Source organism: Sarcophilus harrisii, chromosome 2, assembly GCF_902635505.1.
Source record: "Sarcophilus harrisii chromosome 2, mSarHar1.11, whole genome shotgun sequence".
NCBI classification, from domain to species: Eukaryota; Metazoa; Chordata; class Mammalia; order Dasyuromorphia; family Dasyuridae; genus Sarcophilus; species Sarcophilus harrisii.
Genome location: NC_045427.1, coordinates 443,888,953 through 443,915,654, shown reverse-complemented (window position 1 = coordinate 443,915,654; position 26,702 = coordinate 443,888,953). Strand labels below are relative to the sequence as shown.

The 26,702-nt window shown below is 39.8% G+C and overlaps 1 protein-coding gene and 1 long non-coding RNA gene across 2 annotated transcripts in view; one reads left to right on the top strand and one right to left on the bottom strand.

Moving 5' to 3' along the window:
* The window catches only part of LOC116421734, a 51,662-nt gene that overhangs the window by 8,067 nt on the left and 16,893 nt on the right, over positions 1–26,702 (bottom strand). The window contains exons 2-3 of the long non-coding RNA XR_004232235.1: positions 25,059–25,169; positions 7,405–7,437 (exon numbers count right to left, since the gene is read on the bottom strand). This is a non-coding gene — a long non-coding RNA (uncharacterized LOC116421734). The remainder of the gene's footprint in view (positions 1–7,404; positions 7,438–25,058; positions 25,170–26,702) is intronic.
* Positions 41–26,109, top strand: TRAF1 (TNF receptor associated factor 1). Its single transcript, XM_023507380.2, has 9 exons — positions 41–1,234; positions 2,236–2,320; positions 7,861–7,959; positions 14,358–14,429; positions 14,702–14,767; positions 15,886–16,317; positions 18,108–18,285; positions 22,237–22,385; positions 25,155–26,109. Exons 1-9 carry the CDS (start codon positions 1,026–1,028, stop codon positions 25,371–25,373), a joined length of 1,509 nt encoding a protein of 502 aa, XP_023363148.1. The 5' UTR covers positions 41–1,025; the 3' UTR covers positions 25,374–26,109.

Sequence of the window (26,702 nt, the reverse complement as noted above, 5' to 3'; positions counted from 1 at the left end):
AGGCTTAGTACAGGTTTCATCTCTATTAAGAAACCCACTCTGATCTCCCTGTCTAAGTTGTTAATGGCAGATTCCTCCCCAAATTTTCCCAATGCACTTTAAAATCTTGTATTCCATTTATCTCCACACATTTTATATCCATATCCCTTTCATTCCCTGTAGAATGTAAGCTCCTTTAAAGCTTATACCTAACCATCTAACATAGTGTTTGTGCTTAATAAATGTTTGTTTAATTGAACTAAAAAGAAAGAATATTAGCCTTATGAGAGATGAAAGGTAAGACAAAATGTCAGTGTGGGAAGAGGCAGTAATTACAGTAGAGAATATCAGAGTTGGGAAGGCTCTCATGACACAATATTAGAAGTGAAAGAGACCTTAAATAGAGAATAACTGTCACACTTAGAAAGGACTGAGCAAACAGAAAGTTAGAATTTGAATATTAAGCACTAGATCTAGAAGGGACTTTAGAATACAGTCAGTCATAGAATCATTATTTTAAGATATTCTCACTGCCTCCATCCCACTAGGAAGATTAGCATTTGGCTGGAAAGTTCTTTTGGGCTATCTACTGGCTAGTTACAGGGAGTTCTGGCCTGATGCTCTCTGGGACTTTCTTAGCCCAACTCCTGCTCAGGGGACATGATTCTGCTGAAGCAAGGAGGAGCTCTGGTAGAGGTTCTCAGATGGTATGACGCGGTTCCAAAAGTCTATGACAAATTTCTTTTTTTTTTTTTTTTCCTCAGAAGGAAGCCTGGACTTTTTTTCTTTTTTTAACCATTACAATTCAATGTCCAGGGGACTTTTCCACCCAGCAGGGTAATTTCTTACTCATACTCATTCAGACTCCCCTCCCCCATGACATTTCACCCTTTGCTAGGACTTATCAAGTGACTGAATAAAGACACCAGCATTTTACCTCACAAGAGAGGTGACAGGAATCATTTCTCCTCCGAGCACCTGCTTTCCTGCTCCCTGGAACCAGTGGGAATCAGAGGACCTGTCTCCATTTTCTAAAAGCTTCTCAGATGGCAGAGAATCCTTCTGATACTGTCCTTGTGGGCCCCAGCCTCACCCCTGATGAAAATGAATTCCCCTTTGGATACCCTACCAGTATCTGCCAGAGCACCCCTGAGCCAAAGTACTTATGCTGTGGTTGTCACAATGTTCTGAAGAAGGCCCAGCAGACCCTATGTGGTCACCGCTACTGTTCTGCCTGCCTCTCCTGGATAGTGAGGTGAGGGGGGAGGGGAAGGAAGGGAGGAAGAACTGGTTGGTCTGTTTGTCTATCTGTCTTTCCAGGAACCTGGAAATCAGGGGAAGAGAAGAAAATGGACTGGCTTAAAGTTTTGCCAGAGACAGTCCTTGGAAGAGAGATCTTGGTCTCCTTGTCCCGTTCTATATACAGATGCTTGAAACCAATGTTGTAGTTTAACATTCTATGTTCAGTATTCCAACAAACATTCTTTGTCCTTCAGCTACTTTCAGCTCTGACATTCTATGTTCTAACATTTTATATTCTGAAGTCTTTTCCAGCTCCATAATCTATGAAACACAAATGTGTCTGAGAAAGGGAACTCAATGACTTTTATTCATTTCCAGATATAAATGTTTGATATTAGCTGAAATTAAAGCTGAAGTCAAGAGATTTGTGTTTTAACTCTGGCTTTGCCATATACTGTGTGACCATGAGCAAGTTATTCCAATTGACTGAGCCTATTGCCTCATATTATAGTTTTGATATTCTATAAGTTAGCACTCAATGCTCTAAGGTTCTTCCCAGCTCTAATGGTCCATTTTCTAAGGCTTTTTGTACTCTAACATTCTTCATTTTTGTGTTACTGTAAGCTCTAACATTCTGTATTTTTATAATTCTGTGAAATGATTAAGAATCAGTCGACTTTATGCTCTGTGTTAAGAGTTTAAATCATGAAGTTGAATAATAATAATAATTAACATTTATATAATGCTTATTATGTGCCAGGCACTGTACTAAGCACTTTATAATTATTATCTCATTTGATTCTAGCAACCCCATAGTGCCTTTCAGCCCAAGTTTGGTCTTGCTTTGTAGCTTTGGTACTTCTAACTCTTGCTGAGGACAGGAGCTAGAGTGGTAGCCCATCTTTATTTGTTCCAGAGGATAATTTCTAGGTTTTCTAATTTGTAAACAGAATAGGTAATAAGAGGGATAAGCTGTCGATGTATAAACAAAACCTGCTGACTGTATTTTGCCAGGATCAGCAAGAACCCTATCTGTTCAAGATGCAAAGAGGAGAATCCTCAGACTGTGGGTGATGAAAGTTTCTTATCCGAGGAAAAGGTATGCTTGTGTGGAAAAAATTCCTATGCTGCCTTTGTCTTGTATGGTGAAGAGTTTGAAACAGACCTTCCTTATCCAAAAAGTCCCTCTGAACAGTCAGAGTGCCTAAAATAACACTATTTATTCCTTTGGTAATCAAAGGTGTTTTTTGTCTCTTATTAAAATACAAAGCCCTCTGGAAGGGGGAACACCTTATCAAAAATGAATGTTTAGTGAAGAACAAAGAATCTGTGGGAATGGCCCACAGTACTGGTTTCCTGAAAGGGAGGAGGAGAAAATACAAAGGGAGAAGTGAGCACTGAAGAGGAGATGAGAGATTTACAATTTTTCTTGAAGGGAATTTTTCAATATGTTTATTTGCCTCAAGAGCAGGAAATCTTTTGAGATAATCTAGTCGGACCTCTTCATTTACAGATGGGAAAACTGAGGTCAAGAGAAGTGACATAACTTTCTTTTTTTTCACTGCCCTCTCCTATACACACTTTAGAGTTCATTCCCCCACTTTGGGCTAGAGTTTTATAGCCTGTCTGGAATATAGCTTCTTGTACACAAGGGTAAACAATGTTCGGGCTATCCCAGAGGAAGGTCAGATTAACTGTGGAGTTTTGTGGTAAGTGGGAGAGAGGATTGATAGAATCAGGAGTAAAATATGAGTCTCCCAATTCTTACTCTAGTGCTATTTTTTGCCACATCAAACTGCCTCAATGTTTTAGTCCTCTGGATTGCCTTCTTAGGTTCTTTCAAGGCCTCCACTAGATGATAAGTTTTTCTTGTGTAAAATTATCCCCATGTTTAGGACCAAAAAGACTAGTAATGTGCTGTTTTTACCAGATAACTAGTTGCATTTTGACAAGGGCCTCTAGTGGATTATCCCTCAAAGGTAACACTAGTGGAGGAAACTCAGGCATTGTAGTCAGAGTGGTAAGAGGGATATTTTGAATGTGGGAGTGAGGAGGAAAGGGGCAGTTTTTAAAAACAGAATACAAATTACACTCAAGTCCATCATTCTGGTTAGGGTGAGTATGAAGGAAACCAATGGTACTGTCTTAGTCACAGACCGTATGGGGAAGTACCCGGACCCAAGCCTGTACTTAGGTGAGACATTTAAGGATTTGAAGGCAACAAGACTATATTAGTGTTTTACATAGACATTTTACATGTCTCTAGTCATGCCTTAGCATAAGATGCAAGATGGAGATCATGTCCTCCAGTTACCTCATTTGATGGAAGAGGAAAACTGAGGTTTAAAAGAGTTAAGAGACTTGCTCAATGATATTCTGATAAAAAGAAGATGGAGCAATTTTTAAAGCCATGGCTGCTGTCTAATAGCCCAGCTCTTCCCAACTCTTCTCTTACATGGTTGATATAACACCAGATGTTATTTAGGTACCAATGATGTGCTTTAGGAGAAGCACCAAAAGTTGGAGTTTGGTCATGTGAAGAATTCACAGTGGCCATTCTCTTTGGCAGGTAGATTTATTTAGGGGAATAGATTACAGACAAAATGATGGAATACAATAGAAATAGAGTTGGGAGAGCATAGAAAGAAGTTTTAATAAATAATGATGGAAAAGGCAAGTTCCCTAGTGGAATATGCCATTTACCAGGAGAAAGGAACAGCTCATGAGGTTCAAGCTAAATCCTGAAAGGGACTTTGCACCCCAAAAGAGTTAGCTTAGTGTAAAGCAGAGAAGTGAGGTCTGGAGAGACACTACAAAGTATAGTGGGGTTAGAGGTACTACCGTGGCATAGGGGAGGGATTAGGAGAAAGATACCACAAGGCAGAGTGCCCTGTCCAACTGACCCGAAGGAGGGCCGTAGTGAAATCACAGCCCAGTAATTTATAGGGAAAATTTAGCTTCAGGAACTTGCTATAACTTGGATTTCTGACTGAATTACTTCCAGAGAGTGAGACCAGGGAGCTAAAATGACCTCAGTTCTCAGAGCCTTCTCTCCCTTAGGGAATAATTTTTTAAATCAATTCTTCAGTTTCTCTCTGCCGACCACACCCACTCAGGACTTCTTCATTCCCATCACAACATCAAAGCACAGAAAAGACCTTATACATGTGGCCCAGACTAATTGCTTTGTGAAAAGATAGAGCTGGCCAGCTGGTTATCAGTTGGTCCTTATCCTCTTATCTCATTAAGCTAATTCTACTCTAAAGTGTACTTAGGATTCGTGAAGTGATTGGCTGAACAGAGCACACAGACATGAGAGGATTAATTTTAGACCTTGGTAGAAGCTTCATTTGTCTGAAATGATGTTCTAGTAGCTGATAGGGTGTACCTTGTGCAGAGATGTGGCCAGGCTTTTTTTCAAGTTAGCTCTTATAGCTCCATGTATTTGGGACATGTGACTATTTTTCTTCCTTCTTTCCCCTTTTTTGTGTGACTCACAAAAAAGATAATGTGATATATTGGAATCCAACCCCCATTGGATTTAGAGTTAGAAAACATAGGTTCAGAACCTTTGCCATTTGCTACCTCTGTACTTTTGAGCAAGTTGCTTTCCCTCTGTTCTTTGATTTAGAAATAGAAAATAAAAGAGTTTGACTAGATCAAAGATTCATAACCTGTGATCTAAGCTTTTAAAAATATATTTTGATAACTTTCAACAGAATTGGTTTTCTTTATAATTCTATATATTTTATTTTAAGTATTTAAAAATATTATGAAAAGGAGACGATATGCTTCCTCACACTGTCAAAGGAGCCCATTATATTCATAAAAATTTTAAGAACTCCTTGATTAAAATTCATCATTTCATTTGTGTCCAATTCTTTGTGCTGTCATTTGGTATTTTCTTGACAAAGAAAATGGGGAGAGGTTTGCCATTTCCTTTTCCAGTTTATTTTACAGATGAGGAAACTGAAGTAAACAGGATTAGATGACTTGTTCAGAGTCACACAGGTAGTAAGTATCTGAGGCCACATTTGAACTCATAGGTGAATCTTCCTGAGTTCAGGCGTGGCACTGTATTCATTTTACCATCAATTTTAGGTGATAACTAAAAATCAGTCTGTAAACTAGAAGAATAAAGTCTGGCCATTCTTTGATCATGGACCCCTAGAGGAGAGCAGGTGGCCTAGTGAATACAGTACTAGTACTAAAGTAGAGACAACCTAAATTCAAATCCTCTCTCAGATAACTTCCTAGCTGTGTAATCCTGGGCAAGTCACTTAAATTCTGTATCTCTCAACTGTAAAATGCAGATAATTACAGAACCTATCTTCCAGGATTTTTATAAGTATTCAATGAGATAATATTTGTAAAGCATTTAGCACAGTACCTGGCATGTAGTTGATACTGTATAAATGCTTATTCCCTTCCTTCATCACAGGTGAGAGAACAAGTGGCCCCAGAGAAAGGAGAGGGAAAGTTATAGGAAAATGAGAGACTGTAAGAGAAAGAGTTCCTGTAGAACAGAAGAGGAACTACATTTAGTCAGAGTACCTCTTTTCAGAAGTTTTAAAAACCAAAGTAGTCAGGGAAAGACTATCATATCCTAGGAGCAAGGGCTACTTAGAGTGGAAGGAGAACTTAAAACCCAGATTATAACAGAATGTTAGAACTGAAAGAACATACAATGTTACAACTAGAAAGTAACTTAGAACATTGAATGTCAGAGCCACAAGGAAGCATAGAATCCACAATGTTAGACGTAGAACAAAAGAGCTAGAAAGGGTTTTAAAGTAGAATGAAGAGCTGCAAGAGAGCTTAGAACCCAGAATGTCAGTGCTGGATGAGAGCTTAGAATATGGAATGTATCAGTTTTGAAAGAGAATCTGGGAGGGAGTTCATTTTATAATAGAAAACCTGAATCCTCCAAGTGAAGTGGCTTGTCCTGGCTCATTGACAAGAGATTACTTCAGAGTCATGATGAGAACCTCTCTCTCTCAATTTTCCTTCCACTTTACTAGGCTACTTTATAGAGGCAGGAGCATTTAGCCAGATCCAAAGAATAGATGGGATTTTGCTGGGCAGAGGGGAATGAGGTTGAGTTTTCTGGGGTCCAAAAGGAACAGCATCAGTGAAGGTACACAGCCCTTCTGGAGACCCTTTGCCTTAACTCCATGGAGGCTTCCAAAAAGGAGAAGTTTAAAGCCCTTGGCAGTTCCTAACAAGGTAAACAACTCTGGAGAGACAAATTCTCAGGCATGGAGCCTACACTCTCTCCATTCTCTTTGGGGACAGGTACCGTTGCTAACTCTGTACAAAAGCAGTATTGATACTCCCTTTACTTTATAATACTAGTATTCATGAAGGCAACAGTGTTACCTAAGCAAGGCAGTCCTGGCCAACCCCCTCCAGCAGACCCTGAAACTGTAGCCTGGTACAGCACTGCTGAGAACACACTAGGAGCCCCTGATTCCGAATAACCTAGACAGAAGGACAAGTGTTTTCCGTATGTTCTCATCAGGGGGTTGTTGGTGTGGATGTGTGTGTGTGTGTGTGTGTGTGTGTGTGTGTGTGTGTATGGCACAAACCTCCATTGATGTAATGGTGGTATCCCTCCTTGGCAGTTCACAGAAGCCTGAGGTCCTTTCTTCTAGCACCTTTTAAGAGACCTGTGTACTTAAGCTTTTTGAACCCCAATGATTTCATGGAAGGTCAGAGGTAGAAGAGTCCTCAGAAATCAACTGGTTTAGCCTCTCATTTTACAGGGGAGAACACTGAAGCCCCAAAAGAAGGCACAATTCATAAGGGGAATAAATGTTGGGTCTAGAATCCAAACTCATCAAACCATGCTGTTTCCTTTGGTAATACTGACTAAGGCAACAATAGCAATACCAGTGGCAATAATAACTGCCTCTTAAATTTACAATGCATTTTATACCAGTATCTGTCTAAAATTCAGAGTCATTGTAGTAATGGAAAGATCACTGGTTTTGAAATCAGACAAATCTCAGCTCTGGTATTTATGGAGTGATCCAAAGCAAGGGGTTGCATGTGATAATATTTATACTATTTATCTCACAAAAGTGTGAGGGAATGTCTTTGTAAACTTTAAAAGGCTTTAGAAATGTGAGTTACTGTTGTAATCTGAAATTTGGAAAAGTATGTAAAAAGTTCAAAACTTACCTATTTGAAGTGTCTTTCCAGTAGGATGTAAACCTATTAAAGACAGGAATTATATATGTGGTGGTTTTAGATCTCCAGCACTTAGTCCTGTGCCATGTATACCAGCAAGAACTTACAAATGTTTGCTGAACTGAACTTTAAATTGCTGAACTGAGGTAGCATAATTATTATTTTCCCCATTTTACAAAGAAGGAAACTGAAATTCTTGCCCACTGTCACATGGCAGTGTCTACACTGGAGCTCAAGCTTTTCTGACTTCAGATTCTGTGCCCTCCCTCCCCTGTACTGCTGGGAACTGAATGTATGTCCTTCAACCTGCCCTGCCTCCTCATCAGGGTTCTGATAAGTATACAATGTGATAATGGATGCAGAGGTGTTTTAAGGAATGTAAAAGTGTTCTATCATTGCAAAAGGTTGTGATTCTCGTGATTGCTGTTACTTCTCTCTATTCTCCAGGCTTTCATTGACGCTGCCATTAATAAGGAGATCTCTGAGCTTAGTGTGCATTGTGTGATTTCTGGATGCGGCTGGACTGGTCTCATGAAGAATTTCGAGGTCAGTAATATGTGTGGGTGGTTGGTTCAGTGTCATTTCAGAATCCCAGGGTCTCAGAACAGAAAGGGATCTCAGAGATAATCTAATTCAGCTCATTCCTAAGAGAATTCTCATCTACCGTGGGCTAGTAACTACTTCCAGCCTTTTCTTGAAGACCTCATCTCCTCGGGCATCTCATTTCACCTTTCATGTGCTCTCTGTTCTCCCAGGAGAACTGTCTGTCAGTGGCAATAACTAGCATTTGCATAGCTCTTTAGGGTTAGCAAAATGTTTTACAGGCTTATAAATATTATTTCATCTGATTATCACATCAACTCTTGAAGGTGCTATTATTATTCTCATTTTACAGAAGAAAAAAGTGAAGTTGACAAAATTTCGGGAAGTTGGCCAAGGATACATAGATTAGAAAGTGTTGAGAGCAGGGTCTCAATTCAAGTTTTCCTAACTTCTAGTATGGCACAGCATTCTACCCAATATGCCATCTAGCCACCCTCAGAGAAACTCCTGCATGCCAGAAGCTGGTAAAGACCAAAAATAAAAATAAAATAAAAGAATAAAGCAGGTTAGGAGGAATGCTTGATTTGTAAATCCCACCTCAGACACTTACAGTATAACCCTGGATATATTAACCTTTCTGAGCCTTGTTTTCTTCTGGAAAATTGAGAGGCTGGGCTTCATAACCTCAAAGTTCCCCCTCCCCCCCAACTTTAAATCTATGATTCTATGGGAATTCTTTTTCCTTGGCAATGGGAAGCTTCTTTTTGGCTCTGAACAGATGTATCTGCACATTGATTTATCTAACCTGAAGAGTTCTGGGAAAGTTCACTTGAGTACAGACATGGATCACGTCGGAGGCTGTATCCCTCCTTGGAAGCTCTCCCTTTCCCACCACTTAGCCACACCCTAATCAGAGAGTGAAGTCCCCTATTCCAATAATCATCCCTAATGCAAAACTTCTCACTACAATCTCCCTCATGAGTATATATTCAGCCTCTCTTTGACCCTTTCCAGGGACACAGAGCTCACTATCTCACAAATCATCCTATTTGCTTTTTACAGGTCTAATTATTAGCAAGTTCTTCCTTAATCTCAAGGACTGACATTCTAAGAGGAAAAGTAAAGCCAGTATTCATATTAACATGCCATAGATAGTAGGGGTACTTGGGATAGGTCTTCCATCAAATCATACCATATAAATGAAAACACTAGACCGAATTATCTTTTATCAATTAGAATTATCTATTAATTAACAATCATTTTGAAAGCACTTATTAGGTGTCAGGTACTGTGCTAGGAATTCAAAGACAAATATAGTGTCAGGCCTTAAGGAGCTTATATTCTATCAGGAAAGACAGCAAGCACATATAAATGTTGTTTAATCACTCCAGTCATGTTGATTCTCCTTGAACCCATGTGGAATTTTCTTAGCAAAAGTACCATTTCCTTCTCCAGCTCATTTTAAAGATCGGGAAACTGAGTTAAACAGGGTTAAGTGACTTGCCCAGGATCACACAGCTAGTAAGTGTCTGAGGTTGCATTTGAACTCACTTCTTCCTAACTCTAGACCAGAGTTCTATCTACTGTGTCACCTAACTGCCATGCACACATGAAATACACACACACACACACACACACACACACACACACACACACATATATATATATATATATATTAAAGAGAGAGAGAGAGAACAAATAGAAACAAGATAACTTTGAACTGAAGGCACAGCTCTTGCAATAAATAGGAGGTACTTATACTGAATCTTGAAGGAAGTTATGTATTCCAAAAAGTGTAAGAAAAAGGGAGATCTTTGTGGACTTGGAAAACAACTGGTGCGAAGTTCCAGAGAATGTGTTGTATGAAAAACAGAAAAGAAAAACAGATATAGCTAGACTATGGGACCTCCTGGAGATTTGTTAAACATTTCCATGTTTAACAAATCTGAAAAGGTAGTAGTTTGAGGGACTTTAAATGCAAAACAAAGGAGTTTTATATTTGATCCTGAAGGTAATACGGAACCACTGGAATTTACTGAGACAGCTAGGTGGTGCAGCCGACAGAGTGCTAGACAGCAAATCAAAAGAAGCTGAGTTTAAATCTGGTCTCAGATACTTATCAGCTGTGTGATCCTGGACAAGTCACTTAATCTTTTTAACTTTTCCTTATCTGTGAAATGGGTCTAATATTAATTATAAAGTGACAATCAAACCTACAACATTCACTTTTCTGACTGTGGAAATGAATTGGAGGGAAAGATAAAAACAAGTCACAGTGAAGGTCTGGGGGTGGTTGCATGAGTGGAAAAGGGGCATATGTGGGAAATGTTGTGAAGCTAGAAAGGATAAAATGGTACCATCTTTCTAATTACCTAGGTTGGTAAGCATGGTATCAGCACTAGCTAGTTGTATGACTGAGCAAATTAATCCCTCTCTGTACCTCAGTTTCCTCATAGGTAAAAAAAAAATTATGGACTAGATAGAATATTTTAAGGTCCTTTCCAGTTATAAATTCTGTGTTCGGTGTTCTGATTTTCTATGTTCTAAGGTTTTGCTCAGCTGTTGCTATTTTGTGGTTCATATTCTAAATGAGATGAGCTATGATAACTCCCTCCTCTTTTAAAAATGCTTAGCTCTTCTACTAGTCCCCAACTTCTCAGCCTGATGTTGCCACCTACATTTTTTTCCTATTTATTGGCATCTGTGGTTTCCTGTTTGAAAAGGTAAGAGGCCAAATCTTCTTGCTCAGAAATCAAGCTCTTCTGCACTTTGATCTAATAAGCCACAAATACAATCCCCAAGGACATTTCCCTTGCATTATGCTCCAGGCCATTTACCAGAAGGGCAATACTCATGGGTAGCTGAAGATGAAATGTGTAGTGCTTTAGAGAGCATGGTCTCAGTAAGACCCAAGGAATAGGGAAGAGAAGATGGGGTCCACTGGAGTATTTTGTTCTAATTAAAGGCTAGAATTTTTAAGGTTTGATTTAGATTCCTTCCTAAAGATCATAATGATTTGAATCAAAAACCCAGTCATTCTCCAAATAAGGCTACCATATTGATCTTCCTAAAGCACATTACTTCCCCCCTGAAAAGTCTTTAATGGCTCCTTTCTACTCAGAAATTAAATATCACTCTACCCTTCGTTCCTTTTTCTCTTTTTCTTTTAATGATTCCATAAACTCTTTTTCTTAAAAATACACATTTGATTTACTTTTTTCCCCCTAGAATTTTGACCAAAGAACTCTAAATATATCTCAGGATATGAAGAAACAAAAATGTCAGTGTTTCCTCTCCTCTTGGTTCTGGAAATCTTGGACTAGAAGAGATCTTAGAGATTGTCTAGTTAAGCCTATTATTTTATAAAGGAAGAGACTTGGCCCAGAAAGGTGTAGGATTAGAGATTGAAATATTAGATTAAGAGGCAGACTCCATTTTAGAGATGAGGAAAGTATTGTGTGGAAGTGAAGACACTTGCCCTAAGTCCCACAAACAGGTAATGTCAATTAGGATTTGAAGCCAGCTTCTCTCAATCTAGAATCAATGTTCTTTCTACATCATTCTGCCTCCCCTATTGGAAGATGGAGCTCCTTTGCTCAAGATCACACAGAAGTACTTTTCTGTCTCCTCTCTCTCTAATACAACACACTGCTGCACACCTGTCAGGCTCTTTCCAGAATGTGTGTCACTGTTGTTTCTGATGGCCTTTGGTGTAAAGAGAAATAAATCAGCTTATTTCCTAGCCACGTGGCCTTGAGCAAATACCTTTTTCAGTTTTCTTCAGCCTCATTATCTGTAAATGAAGGTTCGGAATACCTGTCTCTAACCTCCTTTCCAGTCTCAGTTCTGCAATTCTATGATTCTGTTGCCTACCAAATAAAACTCCAACTCCTTTTTGCCTTGCAATGCCCTCCCCAGTCTGGTGCCAGTCACATTTTCCAGCCTCATGTCACTTTTGTCACTCACTCTAGACTCAGTTTAGATTTGAATTTTGCTGGCATTCTGAATACGGATCAAGCTCTCCTGCTGGGATTCCAGCGGGTCTTTCAGATGCTCAGTAGAGATAGGTTTCAGGCACTTCACCTGAAGCAGTGCCAGTGATTTTTTGAGGGTACAAAAGGTGCCTTCAGAATTCTGTGCCATGCCTTGGGGCATTAGTGCTGCTCACGTGGCCGGCTTCGCCTCTGGAGGAAGGTTCCCCATCAGCCTCCACTTGCACCTACATCTGTCTCCACTACCTGCCAGGATTGGCTGAGACAGAGCAGACTGCCTGCTTCTGCTCAAGCCCCACCTCTCTGACTGCCCTCCTTCTCTGGCCCCCGGTTGGAACAGCTGTTTTGAGCTCCCTGCTGTTTTCAGCTCCTGCGTTGGGAACAGCATGTCCCTGGAAGGGGGAGCTGAGCCCGCGGGGAGGCACCCAAACACGGTTTCCTGCGAGTTAAACTGGGCTGGATTCCATATCCTTACCCACTTTGCTTAATTGTCCACAGAGCTTTTTCCTTATTCTACTTATGAAAGAGAACTAACAGTGTTGCTATGGATTAGTTCAAATTAAAAGCCTATAAAATATTTTTAGTAGAATCTCTGGGGTTCTCCAAGTATGCCATCATATCATCTGCAAAGAGTGATAAATTGGTTTCCTCATTACCTACTCTAATTCCTTTAATCTCTTTTTCATCTCTTATTGCCAAAGCTAACATTTCTAACACAATATTGAATAGTAATGGTGAAAGTGGGCAACCTTGTTTCACTCCTGATTTTGCTGAGAATAAACCTTGCAGTTCTTTTGGGGATGGAAGACAATTGCCTAGTTTTACTGAACAACAAAAACATAGATCATGTCTTTGCTAAAGACATCTCCACCCCTTCCATTTAAATCCTTGTTTTAAATCTGCCCCATAGCTCATTGTCCACAAATATTTACAGAGGGCCCACTGTGGGTACAGCCATATGTTGGGCATTATGGGGGATAGAAGAGAGATGTGAAAACCCAGGCCCCTCCCTTCCAGGAGTTTACAGACTAGTCAGGGAGACAAGACATGGAGAATTAAACAATGCCGGGCAAACAGAGTATAATCTGGTATTAAATGAGTGACATACTAAGCACTAGGGGAGTTCCAAGAAGCTCAGTGGGAGTGCCTGGATGAACTGAGAGAAGAGGTAGAAGGGAGTATTATGGGAGGGGTCCAGATTATAAAAGGACTCAATATCTCTAGAATTCCCATCAGATTTGAAAGCACTTTCCCAAGTATCTCTTATTTGGTCTTCACAATGGGCTTGTGAGATAGATAGGGCGGAGGTTGTTATTCTAATTTTAGAGATTTACAAATTCCTAGATCTTGCTGGAGAACCAAAGCCTTGAACATTCAGACATCGATGTTTTAAAGAATGTGAAGTCAGAAAAAGACCTTAGCTTGTCTGTTTACTAGTAATAGCTAGCATTTATATGGCATGCTGAGATTTGCAAAGCATTTTACAAAACGCTGGATCCATGTAACAATCCTGTAAGACAGGCACTAATATTATCCCTAATTTACAAATGGGGAAACTGAGGCCAGCAAGATAAGGCCATACAGACACTAAGTGTCTATGGCAGGATTTAAACATAGTCTTCATGACTCCAAGTGCATTGAGTCACCTAGGTACATCTAAGAAGATCTCTGAGCTTTCAACAAGTCCCTTTTCCATCTTTGGGCCTCATTTATAAAAGAGGAATTGATCTAGATCAGGGGTCCTCAAACTTTTTAAATCGGGGGCCAGTTCACTGTCCCTGAGACTGTTGGAGGGCTGGACTTTGTTTTGTGGGCCTTTAAATAAAGAAATTTCATATCCCTGGATGAGGGGGATAAACGTCCTCAGCTGCTGCATCTGGCCTGTGGGGCCATACTTTGAGGACCCCTGATCTAGATGATTGTTGTTGTTATTCAGTCATTTCAGTCACATCTGACTTTGTGATCCTACTGGGGGTTTTCTTGGCAAAGACACTGGAGTGACTGGACATTTTCTTCTGCTGCTCATTTTATATATATATATATCTAGAAATGTATATATATATATATATATATATATATATATATATATATGATAATATATGATTTGCCCAATTATATAGCGAGTAAGTATCTGAGGCCAGATTTGAAGATGATTCTAATATTTTATCCACTTACTAGATGATTGATATCTTAAGTTGTTTTCTATGATGGTCAGGGACTCTTTGTAAATAGTGTATTGACAGCCCTGTTTATCTTGGATGCAAAAAAGCAACAAATAAACTAAAGATGGGGGGGTGGGGGGCATAGGGATGGGGAAGGAATCCTTATTCCTAATTTTCAATAATTTTCTTTTCCACAATCCCTCTAGTGAAATAGTCTCATTACAGTTTCCTTTTCATCTATGAACAGACACATGAATGTGGAGGAATCTCTTTGAAGGACCACAAGCAGACTGTGACCAAGATCAGCACAGAAGAGAAGGTAGTTAAGACTATGGAGATGCCTTTTTCTCTTCACACTGCTCAGCCTAGGGCTGGGAACCCAAGAGCATTTGCTCAGTTAGACTTAGTAGAACTGTCTCCAGTTTCTGCAACCATTTCTGAAGGGAAAGTTTCATAATGATTGGTCTTATGCTTATGAGCTGCCTGGAATTTCCAAAAATGTAAAAATAGTAGCTCTTTTTGGTGATTGCCACAGACTAGGAAGGATTTGTAAGAAAATTACCCAGATGATGGAACTTTGTTTTTTTCCAGGATGGCTTGATTCCAATTGAGGTCCAGGGAATGTGCTCCTTTGCAGACATTGGCTGTTCCTTCAAGGTAGGCATAATTTTGAACTTGGGTCCCAACATAAGAACAGATGAGCTAAACAAATAACACTGAATCCCAGGGCTCTCCACCTCTTCCTCCCATCCTTCTTTCACCAGAATGATCTGAAAGAACAGCTTTGATGATGAAGAACCTTCATTGATGAAGGATTTTTTTTAAATATTTCCCCATTAACCACAAAATGACCGTATTTTATCCTTCCATTTCTTTCTTCTTTTGAAGTAGTTCTATAAAATCTTTCTTTGAAGCCATAATTAGCCCAATCTCTTCTAGAATTTTGGGAGTGATTTTCCAAACATCTGTCAGGGTATCATAATAAAATCTCTCTTCTGGGAGACAGCACATTGGATATTTGAAAGCTGTGCTCATGTATTCCCTAAAACATCCCTGATTCCTTCAAACGCTCCTTATGCAAAGTTATAAATTCCTTAATCTTTCCAGGAGATTTGGAGTTGAGTGTTGTTGCTGTCATTAATACAGACTGAGAGCATCTGGGTTCAGACTCCAGCTCTGCTACCTGCTACTTGTGTGACTTTTGATAATGTCGTTTAACTTCTCTGAGTCTCAGTTTGCTTATCTAATACTCCTTTAGATTTTTTATAACTATGACTCTCCTCAGGAGACACTCCACTTAATCAGTGTCCTTAAAATGTGGTGCCTAAAAACTAAACTCAGGTGATAGAAAATACTCCAAATGTTGAGTTTATGTAAAATGTCAGTGCTGCTTTGCTGTCTAAAAGATCCCATGTGACATCACTGTTTTGTTCTAATTCTCTCATTTTCTGTAGTTTTTGAAAGCTCTTTTAAATATTGAAAACCTTTGATCTATTTCTGATGCAGTGTTCTGTATTTAACATTTCTAAAATAAAACATTAGAGTATGTCGTTTCCTCTTCATTCAGATACTCTTTTACCTGTTTGATGAGCTTCCCCCTCCCCATTACAATCAGAGCCTCTTCTCTTTCTGACTTTGGGGATATAGCCAGGTTATTGAGCTACCTCTGCGCTTAGGAATTAAAGCAGCAAGTTTAGGGATCTCCTCGATGGGAGCGGTTTCTCAGCCTTCTCTACCCTCCTCACCCGGAGCACTTCCCTCCCTTCTCTCAACAGGGTAGCCAGGAAATGGTGAAAGAGCATGAGGTTTCCTCACTCCCAGAGCACCTGAGGCTGCTGTTAGAGCTTGTGAGCCAAGTGAAGGCCCACCACAGTGAGAAAAGGGGCTCAGGTTTCAGCCACGCCAAGCCAAGTGGGAAGCCCCTGGAGAGAAACCTGTCGGACCTACAGCTCCAAGGAGCCGTGGAAGTCAATGGTGACTTGGAGGCCGACTGCTTTCGGGCTGCCTCCTCTGACTCTGAGGAGGAGCTGGCCCTGCAGAGGTTCATGAAGGAGAAGCTGCTGGCTGAGCTGCAAGAGAAGCTGCTCGTGTTTGAGAACATTGTGACTGTCCTGAACAAGGAGATGGAGGCTTCCCGCCTGGCCATCGCTGCCTCCGTGCACCAGAGTGGGCTGACCCAGGACCTGATCCTGAACTTGGAGCAGCGGGTAAGAGGCTGGCCCCTCAGCAGAGACAGACTAGAAGAGCAGACCCAGGTCATTTGTGCCAAACACAAAAACATTACTGGGTGCCAACCACTGAGATAAGGGAGACCTGGACTTATAATCTAGTGGGGGAGATAAGCTATGGAGAGAAGTAACAATGGTGTGTGTGTGCGTGTGTGTGTGTGTATGTGTGTGCGTGCACACGTGACTGTGTAAATAACATTCTTATGTTTATATAGTATATACTAGTGTATTAGTATGCGTTATATAGTACATTATTTGCATGTTACTCAGTATAGCAATGGAAAAGAATGCTGGATTTAAAGTTAGATGATCTGTGTTAAAAACCTCACCTAGCTTGTATAAATTATTTAACCCTTTTGGACCTCAGTGACCTCGTCTAGTAAAATGAGGGGAAGGAACTAAATGATCTCTAAGGTCCATTCCAGTTGGAAAACTAAAATCTTCATGTGATATAATTTTTATTACTTTAATTACATATAACAAGTCTTCTCTTATCCCCTTAGTTGGCAACTCTATCTCCTCCTTCTCTCTAACCCTGACTTTACATAGTATTTTCTTTTGGACGTTTCTAAAGCACTTATCATGTAATATCATGTATAATTGTTATGCTTTAACTTTCATTAGAGTATGGGGAAAGAGGCATATTTTATCTAAACTCTGTATCTCCTCTAGTCCATAACATAGGACCCTGAACAAGTGTACTACTTATAAATAGTTATTGAATGCTGTTGGAATCGGAGAGGCAAAAGTCCTGGACTTGAAATCTGGAAAAACCTGGGTTCATATCAAAAACTAGTTATATAACTTTGGGCAAATCAGTTTCCTTATCTGTAAAATGGACCCTGTAAAACTGCTACATAAACATGAGTTGTCAAAATATGTGTTATGCTCTTTGTATAATTGAGGCATATGGCATAAAGAGCCAGCCTCAATCAGGAGTTATAAGCCCAACCTCTGATATATTCTGGCTATGTGTCCCTAGGAAGGGATGTCACTTCACCTCTCAGTGTCCCAGATAATTCCCTAAAACTTGTTCTATACAAGCTGCCTCTCTGAATTGGTGAAGAGATTTTCCTTACTTAGAGTTTCCTACACCAATAAAATCCCCAAAAGTTATATGATAACTAACAACTGGAAGGATGCAAAGCAATTGAATAGTTGGTAGTAATGTACTTTTCAAAGCTTAAAGTACCATAGAAATGGATGTTCCCTCCATGAGACAAATTAGACTCTGTTTTTCAGAATGATAGCACCACGTGCATCTATAATGACTGAAGGTTTACTGAAAACTTTTCCCACAGAATTATTTCAAGGTGTAAAGTGAAGATATTATTATCTCCATTTTGTGAATGAGAACACTGAGTCAAGAAACACAAAGCTAAAAAGTAGCAAAGATTAGACTGAACAAAGGCTAGAATGAGTATTTTTTTTCTATTCTACTTCTAATAACTCATATTTCCTTAATACTTTACAATTTATTACAAAGCTCTTTTTTTTCATAATAACCCTGCAGGTATCATTTCCTCCAATTTTCACAAGGCAGCTAGGGCTTAGAAACTTAATTAAAACATGTCCATGGTCACATAACTAATGAGAGCTAATGCTTGAACCTAGGTATTGTAACTTGCAAGTGGAAATTTTTCCCCACCACAGTTTGCTAACATCTATAATGCTCCCAAGAAGCCGTGGGGGCTCACCAGATGATGAATAATAATTAAATATTATCAAAGTTTCAGAGGTTGATCTGGGATGGGGAATCTACATTCCAGGTCATAGATTTGCAACAGACCCTGGCCCAGAAAGATTTAGCGCTGACCAAATTGGAGCAGAGCCTCCATCTCCTGGAGGAAGCTTCCTATGATGGCGTCTACCTATGGAAAATCACCAACTTCACCAGGAGATGTCATGAGTCTGCATGTGGAAGGATGATCAGTCTGTTATCACCAGGTAATAAATTCATTATTTTTAGCACAAAGGACACAGAGAGACATCTATCTATTAAACATCTATCTAGTTAATGCTTTTAACAAAAGTAAGGGCTCACCTTCCCACAGTGCTGTAGAGCTTACAAAGTGCTTTCTCTACAACAACCCTATGAGGTAGATGATACAAATATTATTATACAAATGAAAAAACTAAGATCCAGAGATAGTAAATGATTTCCTCAAAAGGGATGGAAACAACTCAAATCTAAATCTTCTGATTCCAAAACATCATATACTGCTTTATCAATAATAATAGAACCAAGAAGTATCTCTGAAATTATTTCCTAACATATCTGGAGATGTCCATGATGGCATTAACTATAAAGTACAGATAGAATAAAGAACATGATGACATTTTTCTTTTTTTGTTATTATAGCTTTTTATTCACAAATATATGCATAGATAATTTTTCACCATGACAGTTGCAAATCCTTTTGTTCCAACTTTTTCCCTTCTTCCCCCTACCCCTTCCCCCAGATGGCAGGTTGACCAATACATATTAAATATGTTAAGTATAAGTTAAATATAATATAAGTATACATGTCCACACAGTTATTTTGCTGTATAAAGAGTCGGACTTTGAAATAGTGTACAATTAGCCTGTGAAGGAAATCAAAAATGCAGGTGGACAAAAATAGAGGGATTGGGAATTCTATGTAGTGGTTCATAGTCATCTCCCAGAGTTCTTTCACTGGGTGTAGCTGGTTCAATTCATTACTGTTCTATTGGAACTGATTTGGTTCATCTCATTGTTGAAGTGGGCCACGTCCATCAGAATTGATCAAATGATGATGTTTTTCATTGGGAATATACTTGGGATTTTGGGAGGGAGAAGGAAGAAGAGATAATACTTAGCTAATAAGTTTGCCCAAGAGTAAAAATTGTTCCATTAGGAATGTGGTTGGTGAAATATTTGTGGATTGGCATAATTCCATCTGCTTAATTGAACATCTACACCTACCTTTCCCATGAGCACTTTAAATTCAATATGTCTAAAACTCATTATAGGCCTCCATAATTCCCCTGTACTCTATCATTTAAAAAAATAATCTTATTCCTTCTTTTCATTCCCCTAGTTTTCTTTCCCCTCCCTTTGGGAGGATGTCATCCTCCCAAACATCCGAGGTTAACACGAGTCATTTCTGATGCCTCTTTCTTTTGCTTTGTGTCACATTCAGTCATTTGCCAAGTTTTACTGATCTGTCTCCCCCACTCCTCTATTCATCCACTCTAGTTTAGACTCCCTTTATGTCTCACCTGGACTATCACAATAGTTTTCTGACTAGTCTCCCCATTTCTAGCCCCTGCCCCTTCCAATTTACCTCACATACCATTGCTAGATTAATCTGTCTAACATGAGGCTCTGATCTCCTAACTGAATTATGTTGTTCTAGATCTTTTGTTTTTATTACACCATCTCTTCCAAATATATATTTCCTCCTTTCCTATCTAGGGAGCCATTCCTTATAACAAAGACAAGAAAAAGAAAGAGATAAAACAATTCAGCAAAAGCTGACAGATACCAACCAAGTCTGACAATACATGCAATATTTCATACCCATGGCCTCCCATTTGAGAAAGGAAGTGAGAGATTCATTTTCTAAATTCTTCAGCACAACCTCCTTGGTCATTATAATTATAAAATTCTAGTTTCATGCTTTTGTTGTTTTTTTTTCCTCCATTTTTCATTGATGTAGTCATTGTGTTTATTGTTTTCCTGGTTCTGCTAATTTCATAATTTCTAATGACATTAGTACTATTTCATTACAATATAAATATTAAATAATAATACTACCTCCAAGAGCCAAAGAATCACAAAATTTCATATTATGTACTGTACCATACTTTATCTATGCCCAAAACAGTGTGATTTGATTGATTTATAGACATTTAGAATTAGAAGAAACTTGGAGGATCATTTAATCCAGCTCTTCCATTCTAGATAATTTATATATTATGTTTGTACTGATACTTTGGACAAATGTTTCCTCATCTGTAAAACATCCATAATAACATTTTCACTGCTCATCTCACAGGACAATTGTAAGAGAAGCAATTTGCATTTTGTGGATGAAAAAACTGAGATGGTAGGGAAGAGATGATTTACACATCTAATTAATGGAAGAACCAGAGTTTTGGGACCCTTACCCTATTGTCCTTCCTACTACACTCTCCTGCTTCTCATACACCTGATTTCTGAATATAATTTTGTTTATCATTGTGCATATGTATATATGTATGAGTACATATGCACAAACATATACGTCTATACATTTACTGAGTGTGTGGAGGGTTTGTCTGTTTTTCTTTAAAACTAGAGGGAATATTAAGCATCAGGAAACCTTAACTTTAAACATGCCCTATTGCTGTTACATACAAATATATATACATGTGTTTGTATATATGTTTGTATATGCATGTGTGTGTACATGTACAGAAATCTTTTCGTTTATATACATGTGCTAATGAATGAGTGTATGTGAATATATGAGTTTGTATGTGTGTATGTATGTGTATGATCATATGACAATACAGCTAGAACTAAAAGAGGTCATCTCAGAGCAATCTAGTCCAACCTCCTTATTTTTAAATGGAGAAACTGAGACCCAGAGGGGTAAGGGACTTGCCCATTTATATACAAGTATAGTTGCAGCAGAAGGATTCAAAGTTGGGTCCCGTGAATCTAAATTCAGGACCCTTTCCACTGCTCCATACTCCCTGTATGTGTATTTTTGTATATAAATGTATATGAGGGCGTCTGTATGCACATGTGTGTACAAGTCTGTAGTCTTGCTGAGAAAACGAAGGGCAGTTCCACGCTCCAAGCACCAAACAGCTACCCATGAGCAGGGACGGTCAGCCTTAGACAGGACCCAGCTCTAATTCCCCCCCCCAGCCCAACATGCAGCTTTTTAGATTGAGGTTTGCCAAAAATGGAAAAGACAAACTGTGCTTCCTGCTATTCAAAAACTAGAAAGAAAAGGTGAGTCAAACCTTCGCCTGGTTCTCTCCTCTGGCCTCCTCGCCTCCTCCCTCCCCAAGCTCACCAGAGTTTCTGCTAGAAGCAAAAAAGGCCCCCAGTCCTCAAAAAACTTCTATTTACAGTGACATCTGTCCGAATGTTTCTATAACCCAAGTCCAAGAGGCCCCATGCTGTCTCTCTCCCGGGTTAGGGTAACAGCCTCTCTTCCAGTCCATTTTTCATATAACTGCCAAAGTAATCGTTCTAATCTGTAGGTCTAGCCACGTCACTCCCTTTCTCAAAAACCTTTAGTGGTTCTCAATAGTCTGTAACAGAGAAATTCCTTAGTTGAGCCTTTAAGACCCTAAGGTGCCCTCTTTTTTTTTTTTTTTTTGTCCGGATTTCACCTTTTCCCCATCACACTGCTTACTTGTATATGTGCCACACCACAGCATCCCTCCCCTCCTTAATTAGATTGTAGGCTTCTCGACAACCAGGATCTAATTTCTGTATCTCTGCCCCCAAGAAATACAGATAATTAATGAGATCCAAGTCTGAATCCTTCTGCTACAATTATACCTGAACATAATATATCTTATGTATTATGTATTATATCTGTTATTAATAAATGTTTGCTTAGTGGTGCAGTGGACAGAGCTCTGAACTTAGAATCAAGAAGACACTTCCTAGCAGCATGACCTGGGCAAGCCTCTTCTTCTCTTTTCATATTTCCTTTTCTATAAAATGGGAATAATAATAACATTCCTCAGGATTGTTGTAGAGATCAAACGGGATAATGCACTTTGTAAAACTCAAAGTACTATGTCAATATTAACTATTATAAGAATGAATTTTAATTTGTCATGGGAGAGTATTTGAGTATCCTTTGAAGGCATATGGGAAAACTAAGCATCCACAGAACTAACCCCACACTCCTTTGTTGATTTCAGCTTTTTATACTGCTCGCTATGGCTATAAATTATGCCTTCGGATCTACTTCAGTGGAGGTGGAACAAGAAAAGGGACACATCTTTCACTCTTTATAGTGGTCATGAAAGGGGAATATGATGCTCTCCTGGAGTGGCCTTTCCGAAATAAGGCAAGTGGCTTAAAAAGAGGGAGGATCTGGAAGCTAGATAACCCAGCTTCTGGCCCGGTTCTGTTATTCACTCTCTGTGCCAACTGGTTGCTTAGTCAGGTCACTTAACCTTTATGAACCTCAAGAGATACACTGGTGAAATGGGGGTGGCAATGGCTTCCCAGTTATAGGGAAGCTTAGATCAGATAATCTTGAAATTCCTTCCAAGGTCTCAATTCTTTGATTCTATGTGTTTCTTCAGTGGAGCCTGAGCCCATCCAACAAGTCTTGATCTTGCATTTAATTTGTGTATCTAAGCTACCTAGACTTGGTGCTTTGAGGAATAAAGAGAAGATACAGCCTCAGACTTATCTTAATTAGATAAGCCTTCTAAGTACAATAATGAGAGAGAATAATGTAGGATAAGTGTCCAAGGAACCACACAACTAGTTGGTGGAAGGAGAGAGAAAATCACTCTGAGTGGTCTCAACAGACTTCACAATTTTAATTTAACTACATAGAATACATAAGATTTGGATAAGCTACAAGAAGGTGGAAAAGAGTAACATCCATATAATGGAGTAAAAACACATGCACAGGAGTAGCTAGATGGAACAGTGGATAGAGCATGGGCCCCACAGTCAGGAGGACCCGACTTCAATTCCAGCCTCAGGCATTTAACACTCACTAGCTGTGTGACTCTGGGCAAGTCACTTAATCCCAATTGCCTCAGCAAAAAATAAACACACACACACACACACACACACACACACACACACACACACACACACACCAGCAAGGAGACCTCTTAACGGATAGGGGACAATTGGGCTAAAGCAGAAGGTTCATACAGGGAAGTCATAGTAGGTAAGTTTGGGTCTTATGGAGGACCCTGAATGTTAAGGTAAAAAACTTAGCCTTGATTCAGTAATTATGAAGACCAATAGTGACACTTTTACAATGTTTCTTTGATATGTGATATATATTGATATGTAGATGATAGATAACTTGGAATATCAAGAGATACACAGGTAAAGAGAAAGACACAGAAACACAGAATGAAAGAGTCAGAGACAGAGACACAGAGACACACTATGAGACAGAGACCAAGACCAAGACAGAGAGACAGAAAGACACATACACACAGAGAGACAGACAGAAAGAGATCCAGAGAAAAAGAGAGAAAGACACACACACACACACACACACACACACACACACACACACATAGACAGAGAGACAGATTCAGACAGAGGGAAAAGAGAAAGAGAGAAGAGAGAGAGGGACAGAGAAAGAATGAGAGAGAGAGACAGAAACAGAGACAGAGAAAGAGAGGAGAGAGACAGAGAGTAAGGGAGGGAGAGGGGTTTTCTATTATGTATCTTGTGTTCCTTTAGATAGGAATTGATAAACTATGGTCTGGCCAAATTTAGCCCACTATCTATTTTTGCATATTCCTGGAAATGATGGTTTTAATTTTTTTAAAATTCAATAACACTTTATTTAAAAATATAAAAATCATTGTTAGCTGACAGGCCTGTACAAGAAAATTTGGCCTGCAGGATAAATTTGACCCTCTAAATGTAGTTTGTCAACCCCTGCTTAGACTGTAAGTTCCCAGAAATAAAGGCAATGTCTCCTATTTCCTGGATCCTGGATATGACACGACTGCTTCCCTACGGATATGTTCTAACTAATGACTGACTTGTTCACACCTTGGTTGACCTAACTTAAACTGCCCCAGGAATCCTTGAGATCAGAGAATACAAAACTTTAGTGTTAGAAAGAACCTATAAGTAGTCCAACTAATACTTGCTCTAAAGCACCCTTAGTAAGGGTGCTTATATATAATCTTTCAGACTTTTTCTGGAGACCTCTAGAGAGAGCTCACTCACCACCTCCTTCAGAGGTAGTCCGCCATGCAATAAAAGATTTTAAAATTAGTATGAAAAAGCTCTCCCCTTAGTACCAGTGAGGGAAGGAGACTATTGGGGCAGATAAAGAGACAACCTGGTATGTGGTTTCGAGTCAAACTGGGGCAGAGGTGGGCAGGAAGGAGAGCTGGGGGGGGGGGGGTCCATAGGCCTTCAGGCTGCTAGTCTGAGAATGAGCAGATTAGAAGGACCTGAGACCCAGGGCCAACACAGCTTTGGTTGCAGGGTCTGCTGGGAGCATTTAGGAGAATCGTTGGGGGCACTAGGGCTCCCAATCCTTGAATGGGTCCAAGTCTTGGGCCCAGTTGGAACAGTTCTTATTGTTAAGGAAATCTGTGAGAAAATGGTTCTTATCATTCTAACGTTTGAAAATCCCTTAGAACACCAACTATCAGAGTAGGAGTGAGCATATAGCAGAATACAGAACATAGAATGTTAAAACTGGAAAAGAATCTTAGAACTAGATTACTTAAACACTGAACATAGATTCCCAGGGAGAGAAGACACCCAAGTGGTCATCTAGGTTCCAGCGTCCTAACTTGTGACTCCATATGGGGTCTCATAACTCAATGGGGGGCTCACAGAATTCTAATTTATCATTGGTAATTTTGATTTGTATAACTGTACACCCAGGGTCACATAAAAATTTCTTTGGTGAAAAGTGGAAAAAGTTCAGGAAGCCCTGAAACAAGCCACCCCTTACCCGAACCAAAAGCACCTTCACATTTTGGGATCCCCTCCCAACCCCCCCGAGCAGTACCTCCTCTTGCAGCCAGCCTGGTTTGTAGCCAGTTCTCAGGGTGGGCCCAGGGATTGCAATAGAGGGCCTGATGACCTTTCTCCCATCATTCTCCAGGTCACATTCATGCTGCTGGACCAGAACAACAGAGAGCATGTTATCGATTCTTTTCACCCAGACCTGACCTCGGACTCCTTCCAGAGGCCTCAGGGGGAAAGCAACACAGCCATTGGCCGCCCTATGTTCTTCCCACTGAACAAGCTGCAGTCCCCCAAACACGCCTATGTGAAAAATGACACGGTTTTCCTCAAGTGTGTCATAGAAACGAACTCATGAAGCTGGGAGACAGAGGCTCAGACCTCAGGGGAACGCTAGGAGAAGGAGACCCTTAGTCAGAAGCCTTCCCTGGCAGAAAGAAGCTTAGAGGCCGGCGGTCCCTGCGGATCTCTTCTTTGGCGTTCCAGAGGCAGCCATCATGGCTCTGCTCAAACACTTCCAGTGACGGAGAACTCACTACCTCTAACAAATCAGCCTCCCCATCGCTGGACAGCTCTTTTAGTAGAACCTTCTTCCTTAAACCGCCTCCCTAGGGACTTCCAAGCACTGTTCTTAGTTCTGTCTTCTTGAGCCATACAGACAAGCTTACTACAACTTAAGAGAAAGAAGGTTTAGTACAAGGCAAAAAGTCCAAAAACCTGGGTTCAAGCCCTTATTACATTACCCACTACGTGTGTTATCATGGCAGAAATGAGGGAACTTCTGAACCTCAATTTGCTCACTTCAGAAATCTCACAGCTCTGCCCCCCCACAAGAACTGTTTGGGGTCCAATGACCTAGCTCCTGTCCACGGGATTGTTGGGGTGGAAGTATCATCCCCACCCCTTCCTTATCCCCTGTCCAAGTTCATAGTCTGTGTGTGCTCTTTGAAGCAATCAACTATTACTTTATGCCAGCTCAATACACTTTGGTAGTTTCTGTCCCTTGTCTGGTGGCCTGCTTGACAGGAGAGAGACAGAGACAGAGAAAGAGACAGAGATAGAGAGGAGAGAGAGAGATACAGAGACAGAGAGAGACAGAGACACACAGAAAAAGAGAGATGAAGAGATAGAGACAGAGAGAGGCACACACACAGAGAAAGAGAGATAAAGAAACAGAGAAGACAGAGAGAGAACACATTTATTAAGTGCTTATTGGAGAGGATGACCAGAGAGTGAGTTAGGGTAAGAGTCCTTCCAGTCCAAGGAAACAATAGGGTAATGGAAATGGCATTTCTCAGAAGATAAGCAAACCTCAGTTCTAGTATCTACTTTGTCAGTAACAGAATTATTATGAAGAAAATGCTTTGTCAATCCTAAAATGATAGAGAAATGTGAGTTTTAATTACAACAAGGTCCTCACTAATTCATATAATGAATCCCATGAAGTGGTCTCATCATTTGAACTGTACATTTCCATTGGCCTGGAATAAATGACCATATTCTAATTTTGAAAATTGGATATATGTAACCACTTCATGGAATTTGTTATTTACACTAATTGGGACCTAGCTGTACATATAACAGACAATCCATTGATATAGATGGTGGCTCACATATCATGAAATCTGGGAATTCTATAAGGATCCCCTATCTAGAAGACTAAAGGACAATTGGAAAGAGGATAAGA